At 48.5% G+C, this 20,044-nt stretch overlaps 5 protein-coding genes across 5 annotated transcripts; 4 read left to right on the forward strand and 1 right to left on the reverse strand.

Moving 5' to 3' along the window:
* Positions 1 to 9,109: 9,109 nt before the first annotated feature.
* On the forward strand, positions 9,110 to 12,005 carry ura7 (small subunit rRNA maturation protein UTP4; the record flags this gene model as incomplete). Its single annotated transcript, XM_057142619.1, has 3 exons — positions 9,110 to 10,166; positions 10,218 to 10,450; positions 10,506 to 12,005. 3 exons carry the CDS (start codon positions 9,110 to 9,112, stop codon positions 12,003 to 12,005), a joined length of 2,790 nt encoding a protein of 929 aa, XP_056991907.1.
* Positions 12,006 to 12,860: 855 nt separating this feature from the next.
* On the forward strand, positions 12,861 to 13,244 carry N7520_008686 (putative Yippee zinc-binding protein Moh1; the record flags this gene model as incomplete). The annotated part of the gene is made up of 2 exons (XM_057142620.1): positions 12,861 to 12,959; positions 13,011 to 13,244. 2 exons carry the CDS (start codon positions 12,861 to 12,863, stop codon positions 13,242 to 13,244), a joined length of 333 nt encoding a protein of 110 aa, XP_056991908.1.
* A 763-nt stretch (positions 13,245 to 14,007) lies between these two features.
* Positions 14,008 to 15,293, forward strand: N7520_008687 (alcohol dehydrogenase family protein; the record flags this gene model as incomplete). The annotated part of the gene is made up of 5 exons (XM_057142621.1): positions 14,008 to 14,150; positions 14,199 to 14,345; positions 14,406 to 14,967; positions 15,019 to 15,140; positions 15,191 to 15,293. The coding sequence occupies 5 exons, from the start codon at positions 14,008 to 14,010 to the stop codon at positions 15,291 to 15,293; spliced, it is 1,077 nt and encodes a 358-aa protein (XP_056991909.1).
* A 1,054-nt stretch (positions 15,294 to 16,347) lies between these two features.
* N7520_008688 (KH domain-containing protein) lies at positions 16,348 to 17,569 on the forward strand (the record flags this gene model as incomplete). The annotated part of the gene is made up of 2 exons (XM_057142622.1): positions 16,348 to 16,732; positions 16,872 to 17,569. The coding sequence occupies 2 exons, from the start codon at positions 16,348 to 16,350 to the stop codon at positions 17,567 to 17,569; spliced, it is 1,083 nt and encodes a 360-aa protein (XP_056991910.1).
* A 1,010-nt stretch (positions 17,570 to 18,579) lies between these two features.
* On the reverse strand, positions 18,580 to 19,611 carry N7520_008689 (uncharacterized protein; the record flags this gene model as incomplete). The annotated part of the gene is made up of 3 exons (XM_057142623.1): positions 18,580 to 19,128; positions 19,187 to 19,367; positions 19,526 to 19,611. The coding sequence occupies 3 exons, from the start codon at positions 19,609 to 19,611 to the stop codon at positions 18,580 to 18,582; spliced, it is 816 nt and encodes a 271-aa protein (XP_056991911.1).
* Positions 19,612 to 20,044: the final 433 nt, after the last annotated feature.

Genomic DNA, 20,044 nt, shown 5'->3' on the forward strand with positions numbered 1-20,044 from the left:
GGTGAATCGAAATATTCCGTGAACGGAGTGAAAAGTGCGAGGCGAGACTTATTAGCTTTGCTGAATACCGAAAGAATGGACCTGAAATGGCGAGTATTTCAGGCAACGACGGAGATTAAGAGAATGACAGTCGTCTGATTAGACGTGGGAGTTCAAATGAATGACAGAAGGTTGGAAAAATTAAGGAGTGGACCAGCGTCGAGACAATAGTCAGATGCTGAGAAAAAAGACAGGCCGGGATACCGGGAGGAAGTCTTCAAAGGAAAGCTGTTTGGAAGGAATTAGAGATTAGCGAATGGCACCGACGTGAAGGTGATTAAAAATTAGAATTAAGAAAGTAGAGAATGAATGAGGTGGAGAGACAGGGAAGCGGTGGGCATTTGATATCCACCAGATATAGGGCGGGTCAACTCCCTTCGGAGAATACTGACCCAGATAGAGGTCTTCGGGCAGAGGGTACAATGCAACCCTTACCGCGACGACAAGTCTGGCATCTAGGCTAGCACAGGAATGATCCGATGAATTAAGATTCTGTAGGATACCAGTCCGAGAGATGAAGCACGAGTTAACGTCTTCACCCCTAGTCCTGTGTGGAATGTGGGACACCCTATGTAGGGGGGAGGTTGATCGTCAGGGGAAGGAGAACGTGCAACAAGGATATGAACATACACTTCACGAGTTAACGTGTTCAGGATGAACCTCCAGATGTAAAAATCACAGGGTTAGTAGGAAGGAAAGGTTGTTCAATGACCTTGTTGAATCATCCAAACAGACAAGTCTACAAGTCAGAAAAATGGAACCGGTCCTATATGCAATCACCGTCAGTGGCTTATTCAATGACGATCATCAATAGCAAAAAAAGCATAGAAACGACAGCAGGTATGTGTTGCCCAGGCGTTTGATAGTTGTCCGTCGGAATGTCGAACCCCAGGTTAAGATTTTCATGCCCCCTTAACTTGACCTTAAAACAGGCCTGAACAGGAAAAAGGAAAGGGCGGTGCAGGGAGAATATTAAGCCTGACAGCCCCGGATTTCAAGGAAACCCAGGAGAAGTGCATTCCACACTGCCTGCCACTCGAATATAATTCCCCTGACACCCAAATTCCCTTTTCCCCTCCAGGACTGGCAACTTCCAAGACCAATTTTCGAGATTCCACTCCTGGTACACAATTCAATCGGATTGAAATGGAGTTGTTGGGAGTATCCTGATATATCAGGGTCCTGATCTCAGCCATATAGGACATCGTTCCAATATCATCCTAACTCTGCCAGACTCCGATTTGTTTCCAATTCATTCTCCAAAGAAAAGTGTCCAATTGTGTGTCTCTCATATCCATGCGATATCCATTCAATATCCATGCAGTCCATTCATTCGTCTGAACTTTGACATCGGGGGGTTTTCGACATTCCGGCCTGGACAACCATACGATCAAAAATCTCTTCACTTACCCAAATCAACAAGCCCACAAATCAATCAAATTGAAAACACGAGGTCTTCAGATCATTCGACAGATTTCCGAGAGGTTGTCCCTACTGTTCGCTCGTCTAGCCGGTAGGAGCTGGACCAGGAGGGAATCGTCGGGGTCCGGGGATCAGGAGGGCACCGTAGGACGGATCGGACGAAAGGGTCGCCGTTTGAGCTAACAAACGTCGAGAATGGGAGGATCGTCGGAGTGCGAGGAGGGGATTCGACTCGACAGGAGTACCAGTGCAAGGTTGAGGCGTAAGAAAACGTTCAACCGGACGACCAGAGCTCCGTACTCTCCACTAATTGGCAAGGGGAGGGAAGGGAAGAAGAAGAAAGTATAGAGAAGAGAAGGGGGGAGGAGGGGAGTACAAGGAGGAGGAATTTGATGATTCTCTCTCCAGGCGGGTGTGGGAAAGAAAAGAGAAGGAGAGATGTACGCAGCTTTAGCTGTGCGGTACTGTCATGACGAGGTTTCGCGGGTGGAGGCTGAACTACGGTAATACGTGTATTTCGTAAGGGCGGGGGGTCAATTTCGGCTGCAAGGACGCACTGTGCGTGAGACTTGAGGACTTTACTTTGAAACTGAAACTGAATGAATCCCCTGGTGATTATCGTAATTATAAAAAGGAGTTGATTAGTAGTATGTCCTATGTACATGAGGTGTTTGGGGAAGTTGGTGGAATCTCAAGTATTACTGTACCATACGACCTCTCCACCCCAGCCCTCTACCGATTACTCGGAATTGATCACATAGATTGTGTTCTATTCCATGTTTCTATGATCTACGATTTATGATTTATGATTCTTTGATCTATGATTCTATGGTCCTTTTGATTTGACTTTCTACTTCGTACTGATTTCCATGTATTCCATAACGTAGTCAGATGAATCTCCTGCAAGTAAAAGGAGAGTGCGGCCTAAGCTCCGTCCTCGGAAACCGGGTTCTATTACAATCGACGTTAATAACTTTAGATATGAATTATGTAAATAGTAGGTAAGTACATAGAAAATAGCATTTCATTTCCAAGGTTTGAACCGGAAGACGCGACCCAGTCATTTTACTACTTACCGGGTAAGTACTGGAACCACTAAAAAAGCAAGATTCACGATTCTCGAAAATCGCCCAATACGGAACTTCCTCCTGTTAGTGCCAAGTACTATTGGCCTTAGGATCGTCCGTCCCCTCTAAAGGAGACTGATCAACTATTAACATCTGTACTCTGTACTCCGTAAAATTACTCCAGTCCGGCCCCAAGCTGATCTCCGTCCCGTGTATCGGTTCTTCGTCATAGCTAGTGAATTGATACGGTCGCGTTCCAGGGTCTTTCGACTCCCCTGACTGGTTAATTACCTCTCAGCTGGACTGTGGGTATGCCCGGCTTGGCTCGCCCAAATGAAGTCAATTAGATTAGCCCCGAGCCTCCTTTGTACAGGGATTCCAACTTGATGTGGGGAGACATTCAGGTTCTTGGTTTCCCCCTAATCCACGTTCCCTTCGTTTCTTCCAAGGAACTTGATTCGGTAGGGAAGCTCTATTGCACTAAGTGGTTGATTGCGTGCCTGTCCCCTCTTTATCTCTCTCCCTCTGCCGCCCGTGGGACTTGATCCATGATCCTGATTTGTTCCCCAGTTTCGTACCAAGATAAAGTTTCAAATGGCGAGATGGCTGGACTCATCCCCTTTCAACTTTCCAGAACGATTTTCATGCATGTCAGGTCTCATAATTCTCCATTGATTTCTAGCCAATAGGTTGTGGTTCTATCTGGTCGCTCCACACTTGTCTACAATTTGGTCCCATCCCCTTACTTCGTCTTTTACCAAGCGCTCTGTACTCCGTAAGGTCAAAGGTTAAACGTCCGCCACTCGTGAATTACTCGGGACTCTAAACATGGGCTTTAATTTGCGACTTGCCCGTTTACAAGTAATTTTTTGCGACCAACGTGGTGGATTTATTATACAATATATCTTTGCTTGCCAATAGACTTCGTAGCTCACGACTTACTCAAACTGTCTGGCGCGTACATTAGATCCAATCCGTGATGGTTCTCACTGTATGTACTGTACGGAGTAGGCAATCTCCACTTGCCAACGGAGAATCCAGCCTCGTGGACTGGGAGCATAAAGGCCAGGCAACAAAAAAAAAGGAACGAAAGGGCGGCATCTGTGCTACTTCCAGACCAAGTAAGGGATTTCCGAATAGGGCAATTAAATGGTTGGACATGAATACAATACTATGTATGCAGGAGATCGCAAACATGTTCGGTTCGTTGCAGTCGCTCTGGGTTCAGCATACCAGGATACGCCATACCATGGTCGATCTTTTTTCCGAGATGAACGGTAATCCATTTTATAATCGCGACACTACTTCCATCTTGGCAATGGAATGCGCAATTTCGTTATGCGGAGTGTATGGGTACTCAAACGGGATTATGCATGAGTCCTTTCCTCGAAACTAGTACATTCAACGTCGCCGATCAAGTTTCATTCTTATGGTACTTTCGGAGCGACAAGGGGCTAACATGTTTCATCGGCCTTGAACATTTCGTTTTCCGCAGGGAATAGCACAGTGCATGCCAAAAGTACGGTCCAAATTTATGTCCACTAATACACCGCTGCCTCGTGCTCACCGTAGCTATGATTACGATCGTTCTATGGAGTACTCCGTAACGTGCGTGTCTTTCTAAATAAAGAAATGTGGACCTCCAACTATTAGCCTGAGGATTTATTGCTGTTCCACCCCGGTCCGAACATAAATTCCAGCTCGGAATCAACCCCGGACAACCTGGCACGATTACGGATATGTCGATCTCCGTAGAAGCCATTGGATAAGACGGCACCTTTGCAAGTTCAGGAAAAGGGGAATGGAGCAGGAGACTGCCGAGGAGCCGTAAACTAATGCACTACGTGGGCACTATGGGGCACCATTGCAGATGATTCGGAGTATCAGTTTCTTCGGAACGACGTACCCATGGCGACCTGCCCGAATGGCTTGGAAACTAGTACTGCTTACACATCCAATGCGCCCACCCGGTTTACTATTCCTCAGGGGAAGAGACGGTCGCCTAGCTATTTTTGTTCTCACCCTTCACTGTACCATGGAATACTTGTTTGGGGTTTCAAGTTTCAACTTGCCGACCCCAGATCTCATTGGAGCTCTAAGACGCGCCCATAACTGGGTGATATTCAGATCGGTCTGGAACCATCATGGCCCGGGTGCTTTAACCGGAGATAAGAGTGATAAATACGGAGTATAGTATTGCTTTTTGTGATTAATGCATGGCCTACTCTATAGTGCTAGTTAGCTTGGATATGAATATGTGGTGTCGTTTGACTTGATCGTAAAGGGGGTTATCCACCCAAGGTGCCCAGGTGTCAAGTAGCATGGGATGGAAATTGATCCAACAAAACCAATAGAATATTGCATGATTACCGAGGGGTTTTCTGCTAGGGTTTGCTTTAATTTCCGCTCAAACCGTTGATTCGACGGTGTTGCGTTGGTTTCTCCTGTTGCTGCAAGATCCCATCGGAATAGAGACATGAGGTATAGATCGGTTCCTCCTTGCGTGATACCAACAAACAACTTGACTTTGACTTAGCTCCCACGTTTCTATATTATTTGTACCTGCATCAACTGCAAGTTAAAATTGAACTATTGTAATTTACCCAAATATCTGTGACAAGGGGGAAATTGTCCAGTTGGATATCATGAGTGGCAATCTCGAAGTCGATACTCTGTACAAAGTTTCGGATTGTTGCATCAATCTGATCTACCGGCTGCAGGGACTTTTGCGATGCATATCAAGCCCAAGGAGTTGGTTGACCTCTTTAATTATAGTTCGTTTTGTGCATGCCGATACGTACGTCAACTGGGGGGCTTTCACCGACATTTAGCGGCGTGATGAGTCTGAAATACCCGTTATATATCAACTGGTTTGTATAGATTAGTTTACCGTCCGAAACCTACAGAAATGCATATCACAATTCGATTTACCTTGGAAATTCGTAGGTACCGTGGAATATAGCAGCCATGGAAAGCCGCTCTTCGTACATAATGTCCACTCCACAGTCCCGACTCAACAACGGTTTTGTAGCAGGGCCGTGCCGGGGTAGCAACCATGGTAAAGATCGAAAACACAATTCAAAGCGTTTTCCGCCGGGTTTCTCCTGCAAATCTCAAGTCCTTTCGCCTCTGCCCCGCTGAATTGACAGCTTTGCACTCCACTGAAAAACGAGTGGCAATCGACCGGATGGAGCGGGAACCATACACAAACGTCGGCTTCCCGGCTTTCTACGTGAACTGACTGTATGTATTTCCTACTAGCATTTTAGTGGATACTTATTGGAATGAGGTAATGGTACTTTTGATGCTACATCTTGAAGGACTTTGACATGTCTTTTGACGTTTCACTTATGGTATTATGGAATATCAATTCTGAAATATCACAATTGCTCTGTATCGAATTAACTTGTACTCCGAGAGTCCGCACTTGACCGGTGAAAATTTCAATTTTTCTGTTTCGCTGCCCCTCTGCGGAGTGTTCTGCATCGTGAAGTTTTTTTCTGCGGGAACCACCCCACCACGTTCAATGTTTCCTGTTCGGGCTTCCTTAAATTAAGAGTGGTTCCGGGGTCGTGGACAAGGTGCGTCAAGCTTGCATCATATCAAGAGAATCAATTTGCGTGAGAAGAAGCTTGAAATGTTTGGCAAAACCACTGTATCTGCCCCGGTGGTATATGTAGGTACTAAATTTAGTTTGTGACCAGCTAAAGTTGGTATCTTAGCATTGTTAGCAATTGTAGCTGTCAAGTGCAAAATCTTCGGACCCCACCACGAATAAGAGTGGTGCTAATTAGCAACGCGAATCAACTCAAGACAATATGACCTCTTCCGGTAAAGCCTATAAAGTGGATGAGGTGGAGGCTCAACCATGGGATTAGGGTATTTTTGACCTCCTATTGCCCCTTTTCTTTACAGCTTAGAATACATCAGATCTATACCTGTTTCTGTGCTTCTACCATGGATCACTTTTAGACACTACAGGGAACTATCAACTTGAAAGGTTTCACTACATTCCTCCCTGCTTCTGGTGAGATCAGTCCGATTGAAAGTAAAAGGTAATCGGAAAGAGCAAAGCTGTTCAGTACCGCTAAACCATGTGCGGTTTAGACTAATGACACTGAGTGGAGATTACCCGTGTATAGAAACAGAAACAGATCCACTTCGGAGCTGTATACAGTACCAATTACTTAACGCGTGAGGGATAAATTGTGAAGACAATGCTCTCGAAACCTGGTTAAGTTCAACTTTACGTTTACTGCAATTGCAAGGATCATGTTCCTCTGGATTTGGTCTATAGAGTACGTACCTCGGCTTGAATCTATGCCGTCATTGCCGAGTCGCGTCCCACACTTGGCGATTCTTCGTGTTTCTTTGAACTTTGCCTTAACCTACTCCGTACAGAAATTTGAGATCTTATGAAAATTTCCCGGAGACAAAAGTATGATCCTTTCTGGTCGCTTTCATATTCTGGGCACATGCATCAGCGGCTCGGCCACTGTCCGCATACTTTGGCGCTGACTATAATTTGATTTCTTGCTTGGCATGAATCCCGCCAGTTACGCGTGCTGATTCGGCGATCGCGTCAGATTGACATTGTATCAATGCCGATCCGGATACTCCGTACCATCTCTTCGCTACCGACGAACTGATCCAAAGAAAATTGACCTGGATGTTCTTCCGTATCTTTCCAAGGTTTAACCTAAGGCTGGATTACCATGGCAGGATGACCGACAACCTGGAAGCTATCACAGTCTAAGTTCACTAACCTCTAGCCCCTGCTGGCTTCTCAGTATCTCTCCCGTGTCAATTGATTCTAATTCGCATTCGATCGACTATCCTAGTCTGCCACGATCTGGTCAGTTCTAGGCGAGATCCCAGTCTTCCAAGCGGGGGGTTCAGATCCAAGATTGTGGCCAACTCAGCCCGAAATGTGGAGCAAGCAATTTAACTCCGATCAAGGCTCCGTATACGAGATGTCTTTGAATTGAGTTCAACTTGTCATTTCTATGATTAATCATGGACTGGAAACGATCGCGTCAAATTGAAAGCATATTCTTGTTAAATCTAGTCCTTATCGGACTGGTGGTGAGCTGTCGACTTTGCTGCGCCCGAGCCCGCGCTGACGGGATTGAAGGATCACCCCGCAGCACTGACCAGCAAATGAAACTCCTCAGTCCAACCTGGTCAGCCACATCAACACGCAATGCAAGAACTCGGAGTTGACTATTCAGTTCTTGGTTCCGTGACTTCCATGAACGAAAGAGCTTGTGTGGACATGATACTCGGACTCTCTTCCCCTCATGCAGATCCTCCAGCGGGCCAATCACATGTGCGATGAAATTCCGCCAGCTTTTGCCTTGGTTGTGCGTTGTGCATTGCCCGCTGATCTCTAGCATGGGCAACCAGAGAGAAGTGTGGCGTATCCTATCAGAAGCCCGAACCCCTCGACTAGTCCAGCTATCTGATACATATGAAATGCATGATTCGTGACCTGAAAACCAGCCACACTCCTGTCAAAGGACGAATGGGGTTGCTTCTGACGTGGCACCTATCTAGTGGGCCCTGCATGTAAGCAACCCTTATATGGAATCTTCAAGCCGGTCGCAAGTAGCACTGTGGGATTGGACGAGAGCCACACAGCCGTGGGGGCGTCATATATTCAGCTGAACCTGTCGCATACAATTTGGCATTGCTTGATAGTATTCGCTGATTCTTTTGACAGGACCTGCCCCTCCATCCCACACTTCAACATTGGCATACCCCTGTCTACGCCAAGGCGACCAGGATATTGGATTGTTACCCCCACTTTGGGTAGACTGGCACGCCAGATTGCGTCAGGTATCCAATAGTATTGCGAACTGTCTCCTAATCTGGCTTTCAGCATGAACTACTCCCGTCCGGCTCTGATCAACAAGGCCGGCTAGATGGTCTAATAACCGTTCGCCAGGGGAATGGGCGGAAACCTGCCTCTTCTTCTACTACTGCAAGCAAAAGAAGAGCCCTAGGCCTATCGTTTCTGCCACATTTTGTATTGTTTTGAAAACAGTGGAAACAGTTCCCAACAGTCAATACCTGTATAGATTTCCAGATCGTACTCAAGTGTACTGAATATCTAATAATGGCCTTATTGAAACAGTATTGAATGCGACTCGGATGGCTGCTACAATGAGTCTGCCACGATTGCCTGATGAATGCTATTGTAGTGTGAATCACCAAGCATCTTTGACTCATAGTATATTGGATTCCATTTGTCGGTAGAATTGATCCATGATTTTATGCCTTATCCACAAGGCAAACATATCCATCACATGACATAAACTCTCCGCCAAGATATTCCGGCCCGCTAAAAATTATCTACGGAAAAAAAAGTGATCGCGCATCAGACGACCAGCTTAGACACCGCACGTTATCCCCATTTTCTATCCGAGATGAGTGCGTAAGGGCTTGCATCGCTGCCCGAGCTGAATTGAATTGAATTGATTCTCCCCCCCCTCAACACCTCAGCCCCCGCTTTTGCTACTCTCGTCCCTTTTTTATATCAATTTCAAGCGCCTCGGCTTCAAAGCCTAAAAGTCTTCACTATGGATATCCACCGTTGTCGATTCGTTTCCTACAACCCTCAGGCTATCAACGCACTTGCCTTCTCCCATCCACCCTCCGCCGATCTCGCCGGACGAGGCGTACCGACCCTTCGACTCGCTATCGGCCGTGCGAACGGCGACATTGAGATCTGGAATCCGTTGCGCGGCGCATGGTTCCAGGAGTCTGTTCTCCGCGGAGGAAAGGATCGAAGCATCGAGGGATTGACCTGGACTCTGGACCCCTCCGAAGAAGGACCCGATGGTGCCAAGCTACCAGGCCAACTGCGCCTGTTCAGCATTGGATACTCCACGGCCGTCACTGAGTGGGATCTCGAGAAGGGATGTCCGCTGCGTCACTCTAGTGGAAACTATGGAGAGATCTGGTGTCTCGCTGCGCAGCCGCGCTGGCAGCCTACAAAGAGGGGCAAGGATGGAAAATTCCTGCCTCCCGCCGAAGGCGAGTTTACCGGTCAGAACCTTGCTGCTGGATGTGCGGATGGCTCGATCGTGATCTTGTCTACCGCGGATAACGATTTGAAGTTCCTTCGCCTGATGCGCCCTTCCACGAAGAGAGCTCGTGTGCTCAGCGTTACCTTCCAGAACCGTCATACCATTGTTGCAGGCTATGCTGACAGCTCAATTCGTCTGTTTGATATTCGCAATGGCCAGCAGTTGAGGACGATCTCGCTTGGAAAGGGCCCTACGGGTGGACCCAAGGAACTCCTGGTTTGGTCGGTCAAGTGTCTTCCGGATGGTACAATTGTGTCTGGTGACTCTGCGGGTGAGATTCGGTTCTGGGATGCCAAGAACTACTCTCTTATTCAACGGATCCAAAGTCATTTGGCAGATGTGCTTGATGTGGCCGTCAGCTCAAATGGTGATACGGTGATTAGCGGTGGTGCCGATCAGAGAACAGTCGTCTACCGCAAGAAGGATGGGGAGAAGGGTGACAAGAAGTCTCGCTGGGCAGAGCTCATGCACCGACGATACCATTCGCATGATGTTAAAACTTTCGCTGTGTATGAGACAAAGGATATCAGCATTGCCGTGTCTGGTGGTACGTGAAATCTCCAAAACTATATGCTTGGGTACTAATTTCTACTCACAGGACCCGACGCGACACCCGTTGTCTTACCACTACGTGAATTCGGAAAGGAACACCACCGGAAATTGTCCAACTTGCCTCAGATCCCTCAACTTGCCTCCTCCCCCGCCTCTCGTTTGGTTATGAGCTTCTGGGATAGAGAAGTCAGCTTATGGCGTGTATCCCGGGGCCCGGCCTCTGTGCACGAGAACCTCGATGGCCAAAGGCATAAGCTTGTTGGAAAGGTTATGATCCAGGTAGGGATTATTGCTCTCGTTGAGATGGGATTGTGCTAATGATACTCTCATCTAGGGCGAAGAAAACATCACCTCCGCCGCACTATCCTCAGACGGAAAGATGCTGGTCATTGCTACAGTCTCCGATGTGAAACTGTTTACCGTTCGTCGGCGCAAGGGTGACGAGAAGGGAGCTTTGCGGATACAAAAGGTCGACGTGCCCAAGACCCTCTCCTCCACAGGTGCACGCCTTGTGACCATTTCTGCCGATAGCCGTTGGCTTTCGGTGATCCGCCCCAACAGCGATGTCTGTGTGGCAAGAATTCAGCCAGCCTCTTCGACAACTGAGAAGCCTCAGGTATTACCGCAACTTGCGCACCTTAAGCGTGCCACGCGCCATGTACGACATGAGAAGGCCTCCCATGGTACCCTGGGTGGTTACGAGAGGGCTATTCGAACTGTTGTCTTCTCCGAAGACAGCAAGATTCTGGCTACAGGTGATCTATCTGGCTGTGTGGATACTTGGGCGTTGAGTGCTGCGACCGAACCTATTACAAATGGCAAGACTAGCAACGGAGCCTCCGACTCTGATGACGAGTCCTCCGATGACGAAGATGAGGATATCGTGATTGAGGGAGAGCGCTGGAGCACGGCTGCGTCCGAGTCCCCCATACCTAGAATGAAGTCAGGAGTCACCCTTCTGTCTTTCCGCCCACAAAGTGCGACCAAGGCATTGACCAACGGTGCCGACCACACATCATCCGCAGACAGACTAATGGTACTCACCAGCGAGCATCAACTCATTGAATTCGAGGCTCTCAGTGGCAAGCTTTCGGATTGGTCGCGACGCAACCCCAAGGCTTACCTCCCAGCAGAGTTCCGGGGCGTGAAAGACCGTGCCATGGGCTGTATGTGGGATGTATTCGAGGGTCGTGAAAGACTCTGGCTGTATGGAAACTCATGGTTGTGGATGTTCGACCTGCTGCAAGATTTCCCTGCGGAGGACACTGAGACCGAGAACAAGACCTCTGGCCAGCTTGTCCAGGCTTCGAAACGCAAGCGCGATCCCCTCGAGGATGGTGACAACGACCGCAAGAAGCCCAACAGCGGTGCTGGTGATCGGATCCCCCGTTCGCAGAATGACCTTCACCTTGGAACCAAGGTCCGCAAGATCGTCGGCAGTGATCAGTCCCAGGGCGAGTGGATCTCACTTGACCCAGAACTCCCACGTACCTTGGGAGACGATGATGAGGCTTACGAATATGATGAGACCTTCGCGGCTGGTAATGAGACCGCCCTTGCTCGTCTCCGTCGTGGGGACGTCGTTGAGACCGGAACCCCACAAAAGGGATCCAAGGGTAAGCCCGTCAATGGAGATACTCCCAAAAAGCAACTGGTGGTCAATGGCCAATCTGCGCGGCGCTGGTGGCACACGTACAAGTACCGTGACATCTTCGGGATTGTGCCCCTCAACACCTTGTCAGGTGATGAGGCGAGCGGTCTAGAAGTTGCGGTGGTTGAGCGGCCTTTGTGGGATGTTGAATTGCCCGGTCGCTATGTGAAGGATTATGAGTAAAATATTTAAAGTCCTGTCGAGGCTCCGTCTCGACCGTTGTGTAATATGGAAGAGCATGCAGGAGCACATTTGACTGGCGCTGTACAGGGATTGTTTTTTTGTCACTCAAAATAGATATAAGTTTCTTTCACGCAGTATCTTGCCTGAAGTCTTTAAATTTCTCACTGTAGGTTGCCTTGCGAAGATTCCTAGTAATATATGTACAGAGTATTGCCTTCATGGCTCCCAAGGTAGAAGCTTGAGTAAAAAGACCTATGGAGTCAAAGTAAACAGGTGATCCATCCCGAGTCCGGTGCGGGGTGTTTTTGCCTTACTACTTACCTCACTCCCTCTGTCAACTTCACTGTACCTCAGACTTCTTCTGAAGCTCGAAATACTAGAATCAATCCTTCATCGTTTGACAAGACTACAAGTCCGTCCTACTTTACTTCCTCTAATCACTCTTCCGATCTTATCGCGAAGTTCTTATCGTCAAGCCGAACTGCACCGACTGACCTCCCCCTCCAACCCCTCCAGCTCCCTGTCAGAGCTAGGCTACGAGCGTATACAATCGAACGTCTGAGACTGGAGACGAGAGAAAGATAACTGGGCCGGTCCACCCGAGACCAGCTGAGGGCCGGGCATTACTGACCGAGCACCGGTCGAAGTTACTGGACACTACAGCCCCGTGACAGTGACAGTGACAGTGACAGTGACAAGCTCAGGCGTCCAATATTAGCCCGATTTACAGAAACAATCCTATCCTAGTTGAGGCTTGCCTTCCTCATATTACACTGACCTCAAACACCCCTGACAAACTCATCCTTTGACAACCCCGTCTTCCCTACCAGCGATCGCAACAACCCAACAGCCACCATGGGTCTCACATACAATGTCTACTTGACAGCCAACAAGATCTATGGCTGCAAGTCATGCAAGACTCACCTCGCAGATTACAATGACGTCATAAGTCGGGTAAGTCAACTGTTTCCCAAGCATGCTCAGCAACTAATCCCGACCTCACAGAATTTCCGCGGGCAGCACGGCAAAGCATACCTATTCAACATGGTCGTCAATGTCAACACGTCCGACGCTGTAGAGCGTAGTATGACCACGGGCCGACACATCGTACGCGATATTACCTGCCGCCAGTGCAACGAAACGGTAGGATGGAAGTACGACAAGGCATACGAGGCTAGTGAGAAATACAAGGAAGGGAAATTCATTTTGGAGGAGGAACTTCTCTGCCATGTGTTCTGAAAGCACAATAACGAAGTCCATGCCTTTGCTCTGACCGACTACACCATCTCATTCGTTTTTTTGCGACCAGATCAGCGACCTTTTTTTTTTTTTTTTTTGGCTTTACAACTGCATTTTTCCGCTGCAAGATTCATGATTGATTGATTCAGCCGGACTGCTTCTTTCTCACACTTTACTGGCCTTGGTGTTTCTGATAGGCGTTGCGTGAGGACATGATTTGCCATGACTTTCCTCAAGGAGTGAGCCGGCTCTTGCGGGCTCAGGCGTATTGGGATGTTTTATAGATACATCCTAGATACGCTATGGCTATTGCATTTCAATTTGCAATTGAATCTCAACTCAGAACATAGATTTGAATATAGTACATAGTCAACCAGGTGCTTCTCCCAAGTAGACGTCGGTTCCGAGGGTTCATATCTATGACGATAGCTAACCTTACCACTCCCAACAACACCACTTCAGTGCTATAGAGAATTCCCCTTGATCCCAAGATACTTAACAATGAATTGAGGTCAACTGAACATTCAAGTCTAATTCCATTCCCATCTCCACCTAAGAAACTCCGATCAATACGACCCTCACGCGTGACGTGTCACACATAGACCCACCACGCACAGAAACCCAAACGGACCCGCAAATATTCATGCAATTTCGTCAAAGACCACCCGGAACGAAAAGAGCCCCGGCCCCATAGATATTTGCTGGATCCGAGTTTCTCCCTCCTCGCTGAAGCTTTCGTAAACCTTCATCACACTTAAACAAAATGGCTACACCTTCCGCCCCTACGATGAAGGCTGTAGTCTTCCACGAGCCGTATAAGGTTGCTGTGGAGGAGAGGCCTATTCCTACAGTGCAAGATCCCGAGGATGTAGTAATCAAGGTGGTATACACTGCGCTTTGTGGAAGGTGAGTTGAACTACCTAACACGGTTCGTAATTTTACTGATTTCAATAGTGATTTGCACACCTACCGTGGCGTTGAGCCTGCTTCTCCGGGCTTCATCATGGGCCATGAGTTTGTGGGTGAGATTGTGGAGCTTGGCAGTGCGGTTAAGACCTTCAAGAAGGGGGATCGCATTGTCAGTGCCTTCACTACATCCTGGTATGTATATGGACACACGGACATGTATGGAGCTGGATTGCTGACGCTAATACAATACAGCGGCCACTGTTACTACTGTAAGCAAGGATTCTCCTCGCGCTGCGAGAAGAGCAAGCTATTCGGATGTGAGACCTTGAATGGAGGCCAGGCTCAATATGTACGAGTGCCTAATGCCGAGGGCTCGGCGATGAAAGCTCCCGAAGGCGTGGATGATAAGTATCTCGTGCTAATGGGTGACATCTTCCCGACGGGATACTTTGCCGCTTACAATGCGTTCAAGAACTCGACGGCTGAGCAGATCGCCGAGCAGACGGTGGTTGTTATCGGGTGTGGACCTGTTGGTCTTTGTGCGCTTATCAATGCGCTCGAGTTCAAGCCTAAGCATGTTCTGGCCATTGATTCCGTTCCGTCGAGATTGGAGCTTGCTAAGTCGCTTGGCGCAGAGCCGTGGAACTTTATGACGGATCGGGAGGGGTTGGATCGTCGTGTCAAGGAGTTGACGGAGGGGAGGGGTGCTGATGCTGTTATTGAGGTTGTGGGATTGAGTCCTGCGTTGAAGACTGCGTATGATTTGTTGCGGCCTTGGGGTACTATTAGCAGTGTCGGGGTTCATAATGCTGAGGTAGGTCTGGTGACCCTTTTGGATTTGGGACTTAGTACTGATGATGAGCAGATTCCTTGGGATGGCTGTGATGCTTACAACAAGAACCTTACTGTTCAGATGGGCCGGTGCCCTGTTCGATCGGTTGCTCCGCAGGCACTGGAGGTTCTGAAGAAGAACCAGCACAAGCTTGGGTATGTGAACAGAACTTGGTTGCCCATGTATGTTGCTAATTGTGAACTAGATTCATGACTGAGAAGATGATGCCGCTGTCGCAGGCCGTGGACGCATATGAGCTGTTCAATGCGATGAAGGTTCAGAAGGTGATCTTCTTGCCTGACCAGTAGACTATATGTGGAGTATACATTAGTGTTTGGGATGAATCGAAATCTATTGATATCGGATGACTCTCCATGGCTTCGTTACCCATCTTCTAACTCGCACAAGCAAGGGATGTCTTGCACCTGAGCATTCCCCGCAAATGAGGGGAATATCCAGGTCACCTTCCGATGATATGGATATGATCCCACAGTGAAGGGTTACCCATGAACTATAGCCAAAGTGGTATATTCAAAATATCTTAATCTTGATGGTGACGAAAATTTTGACGTATGGGGTAAAATAAGTACCGTATAAACTCAATTTTTTCTCCAAGAGGATGGGGATCGCAGACTCTGTACAAATCTACCTGCAAATGTGCCTGTTCTGATGAACAGTGGACTAGGTAGCATGGGTCAGGTAAGTGAACTGAAATTTCCATGAAATTCATTGAATGGGTAATGGATAAGGTAAATGGTACAAATATAGCAGAAACATGAATTGTAGCCGCGAATATTGCGCGGTGGAGAGCTTGCAGACCGAAATATGAGTGACTTGAATTGAAAGTGAATTACCTAAGTTCTAAGGTGACATGATTATATCATTGAAGATATGTTGTACATAAAGTGGAGATTTGTACTAATCAACTGGTGTCTCCGCTAAAACCACATTCCCAACTCTTCCATTACATCCCCCTCCAACCTTCCTACTCTTCCCCCTCTCACCCTTTTCTCATCTCTTTCTCTCTTCTCTTTTTCTCCTCACCACTTCCCCCTCCATCTTTCCGCTCCCCCCTCCTCTTCGCCCCCCCTGATTTCTCCACTTTCCTTTCGGATTATCGGTACGTTATCCATCCACGTTTGAGTCTTCTGCCAGCCTCAAGTGGCTCCTATCGTGAAAGCGATTGCGCAAAGCATCTCGCGATGTTACGCTGCTCTTTTGGCCCCGCCGAAGCTGACTATGGTGTTCTTAAGTGAAGCTTCCCCTCTTCCGCGACCGTCTGACTTCCGAACTCACCTGAAACCGAATTACCATCCCAACACCGAATTTCCCCCCGACGTTTCTACATAAATAATGGACGCCATGGATACCTCCGAGGTTCACCAAACCGTGGTTGACGAGACTATGCCCGACGCCTTCAACGATCTCCCCGAGGGAGACATTGATGCCGTCCCCAAGACCGAAGAGGAGTACGCGCAGTCCATGCTGACTTTGCGTGCCATCGTCTCATCCAAAGAGGCCGGTGTTATCATTGGCAAGGCTGGAAAGAATGTTGCCGACCTGCGCGATGAGACTGGCGTCAAGGCTGGTGTGAGCAAGGTCGTTCCTGGTGTACACGACCGAGTTCTCACTGTCACTGGTCCCCTGCAAGGCACTGCTCGCGCCTATTCGATTGTGGCCAAGGGCCTTTTGGAGGGCGCCCCGCAGATGGGCATGGGTGGTGTTGTCTCCAACAATGGGACCCACCGTAAGTACCTTGATTCTTCCCCACCTGGGGTTCAGGAGTCTTGTTGAGAGATTCTTTGTACCCCGAGAGATTTCGCTGCAGCTTCTGCAGACATGGGAAGGTTACATGTCACAACATATGCTAATTGCTTTGATTCCAGCCGTGCGCCTCCTGATTTCCCACAACCAGATGGGCACCATCATCGGACGACAGGGCTTGAAGATTAAGCACATCCAGGATGCTTCGGGCGTGCGCATGGTCGCCCAGAAGGAGATGCTCCCCCAATCTACTGAGCGCATTGTGGAGGTGCAGGGCACCCCCGAGGGTATTGAGAAGGCCGTTTGGGAGATCGGCAAGTGCCTGATCGATGACTGGCAGCGTGGCACCGGAACCGTCCTTTATAACCCTGCTGTTCGCGCGACAACTGGCTCCCAGCCGCTTGCCAACAGCAGCAGCCCCACCCCCGCGACTGGCAACGGTTACGCCAGCCGTCAGTATAACCGCACTGGTAACGGTGCCGACTTCAGCGACAACAGTGGCTACCGTCGGTCCAACTCGGATGCTGGCACTCGCGGATTCCCCCAGGTCACCGAAGATGGCGAAGAGATGCAAACCCAAAACATCAGCATTCCCGCGGACATGGTTGGCTGCATCATCGGTCGGGGTGGAACCAAGATTACCGAGATTCGCCGGAGCTCTGGAGCCCGTATCTCTATTGCCAAGGCTCCTCACGATGACTCTGGCGAACGCATGTTCACCATCATGGGCAGTGCCCAGGCCAACGAAAAGGCCCTTTACCTTCTTTACGAGAACCTCGAGGCTGAGAAGACTCGCCGCCACCAGCAGCCCCAGGAGTAAGAAAGGCTGTTACAATTTGGCAGTCTGAATGGAACCGTTTGCCCCGGTCCCTTGCGTTTCTTTGAACTTTACGACTTCAGAGACTGTCGGTCATGATCAGCGGCGGTCATGTGCAAGCGCGTTTTCTTTTTTGATTCCCGTTCTCCGATTTCTTCTACCCGCCTACTCGAGGTTAAGGCTGCTATAGCTCCTCCAGCTTAGATGTCAAGCTTGCCATCAAGATCGACTGTCTTTCCCGAGTACGCTTTACCTCGAGTCAAGCTTTCATCCGCCAAAATCCTACTCTATTACCCACAGACCCTCGCATACCTTTTCCCATTTGATTCTCCCCTTCTCGGTCTCTACCTCCCGTCTCCCTATTTCCTTCAAGGCTTCCCCCTAAACATCAAACCATCTCTCCAAGGACTATGATATATTCTAGCCTTGATTCGTCCGCCCCTCATGTCCTAATTTCAATGCTCGCCCCTTATCTTTCTTTGCCTGCCTTCCCTTCGAAACTCCTGAAACCCGAAAAAAAGCCGTTTTCATACCACTTGTTCTCCTAATCCCCGTCTTTCCGCCCTTCTATTATCTCCATTTGCTCCTTATTTCTCCAATATGTTATGTCCGATGTGACGGGACATGTCACAGCATATCCAGAGTTACGCTAAATACTCAAAAGACGATACCTCTGCCATGGATAGGCATATGATAGTCAATCTTGTTCCGTAGAGGATTTAGTCCAGCATCCATTGTATATACCAATGCAGACTGTAATGGAACTGACACGTTCCTATATATCATATTTGCCATGACTGTAGTCATCATATCTTAAGAGTCAAAGCATATCAGCCAAAGCCGTCTCAAGAATCGATTACAAAATCTCTCCAAACAATGCCTGAGTCTTCACACTCAAAGACGTAATGACCACATCCTCAGTCCTACATCCCTTCCTCACATGAACCCCATCCAGCCTATCCGAAAGCCAAGCCAACGCACTCCCCGCTCCAGCAATCGACTTAGTCTCATGGTCACCTAAACACCGAAACCGGAATATCCATCTCAAACGCCCCTTTCCCATCCTTAAAATGACTATACAAATCCATCCCCTCCCCCAACTCCAAAACCCTCGCCGAACACCCACTCGCAATAGAAAAGAAATCCTCCCGCCTCCCCTCAAGAAGACTCCCCTCCAACCAACCCGTCATATCAGGATACGCGCGTGCTTGTCCATATATTCCCGAAAATGCAAGCCCAGCACTAGATCCGTTATTAATTGTTCGTAAAACCGAGTCGATATTCGGCACTGTGCCTCCAACTGCTATTCCAGCAAATTGCAGATCCGGTGCGTACGAGGGCTGAAGTTCTGCTGTCCAGCATGCAGCCAGTGCTCCGCCTGAGTAGCCCCATAGTACGTAACGCGAGTTATGGGAGAGGCCGAGGGATGGTCCTGCGTGGAGAACTGCGCGGGTGGAATCCAGCACGGCCTGGCCTGATTGGAGACCTGCTGTGTATTGGGCTTTAAGGCCTTCGTAATCTGTGGTGTATACCCACCAGCCAAGGTTGAGGGCAGTTCCGATCTGCCGGTGGATTTTTGTTAAATTCCAAGCTGGATAAGTGGGATTCCGGGGGACGTACGAATGGGATATCGAGGGAGGCGTTTGATGCAGAGAGGTCATCACTGTCTGTTTGGCGTGTGTAGGATGGACTGCAGTCCACGTTGGAGCTGTCGTAGTATGTTTGATAGTCGAGTAGGTTGGTGGGATCGGAGTTATGGGGCTCGAATAATGTGACTACAGATGCAACGGCTCCGCCGAGGCTATCTGTTGTGCGGAATAGGTATTGCGAGACGGATATGACAGAGATATTGATTGGTAGGGAGAGGCAGGATTCTAGTTGGGGTTTCACAGAGCGAGAGCGGATTATATGATTATATCCCCGGGTTTGTAGGCGTGTATATTCCTTGGTTGGTCATACTAGGGATCTCGAGACGGTGGGATAATAGATGTAAGAACGGAGGGGAAAAGAGAGAGAAAAGTGCTGATCAGTAGAATTGACCACATTTTGGGTACATGTACCCTAGGAAATTATGGATTGAAGAATTGATATCCCGGACCCGGACGAATACCTTTTTTATACAACTAGAATTGCTTGATCTTCATTCCGGTGCTTGATAGGCCATATAGTTTACCCCGCTTGGAATTTCCATATGTCTGCATAAAGCAGTACAATTCTGTATTCTGTAGCAAATGTTGTCGATCCAGGACCGCAGGCTTCCCGGTCTATACACCTGATTTACTTGATATCCTGAGATCCGGGACCGAAATTAAGTGACAAATGCAGATCAATGGACGTTTATGGCCGTCCATGTTATACCTAGTAGGTATCCATCTATCATAATCCAATGCTTTTAGCACCATTTGAAGAAATCATTGAATCACGCAAGCACATACCCATTTCATGCAGGTCAAAAGTAATGGCGGGGATTTAGTTCCA

Source organism: Penicillium odoratum, assembly GCF_028828045.1.
Source record: "Penicillium odoratum strain IBT 22623 chromosome Unknown utg000006l_segment0_segment0, whole genome shotgun sequence".
NCBI classification, from domain to species: domain Eukaryota; kingdom Fungi; phylum Ascomycota; class Eurotiomycetes; order Eurotiales; family Aspergillaceae; genus Penicillium; species Penicillium odoratum.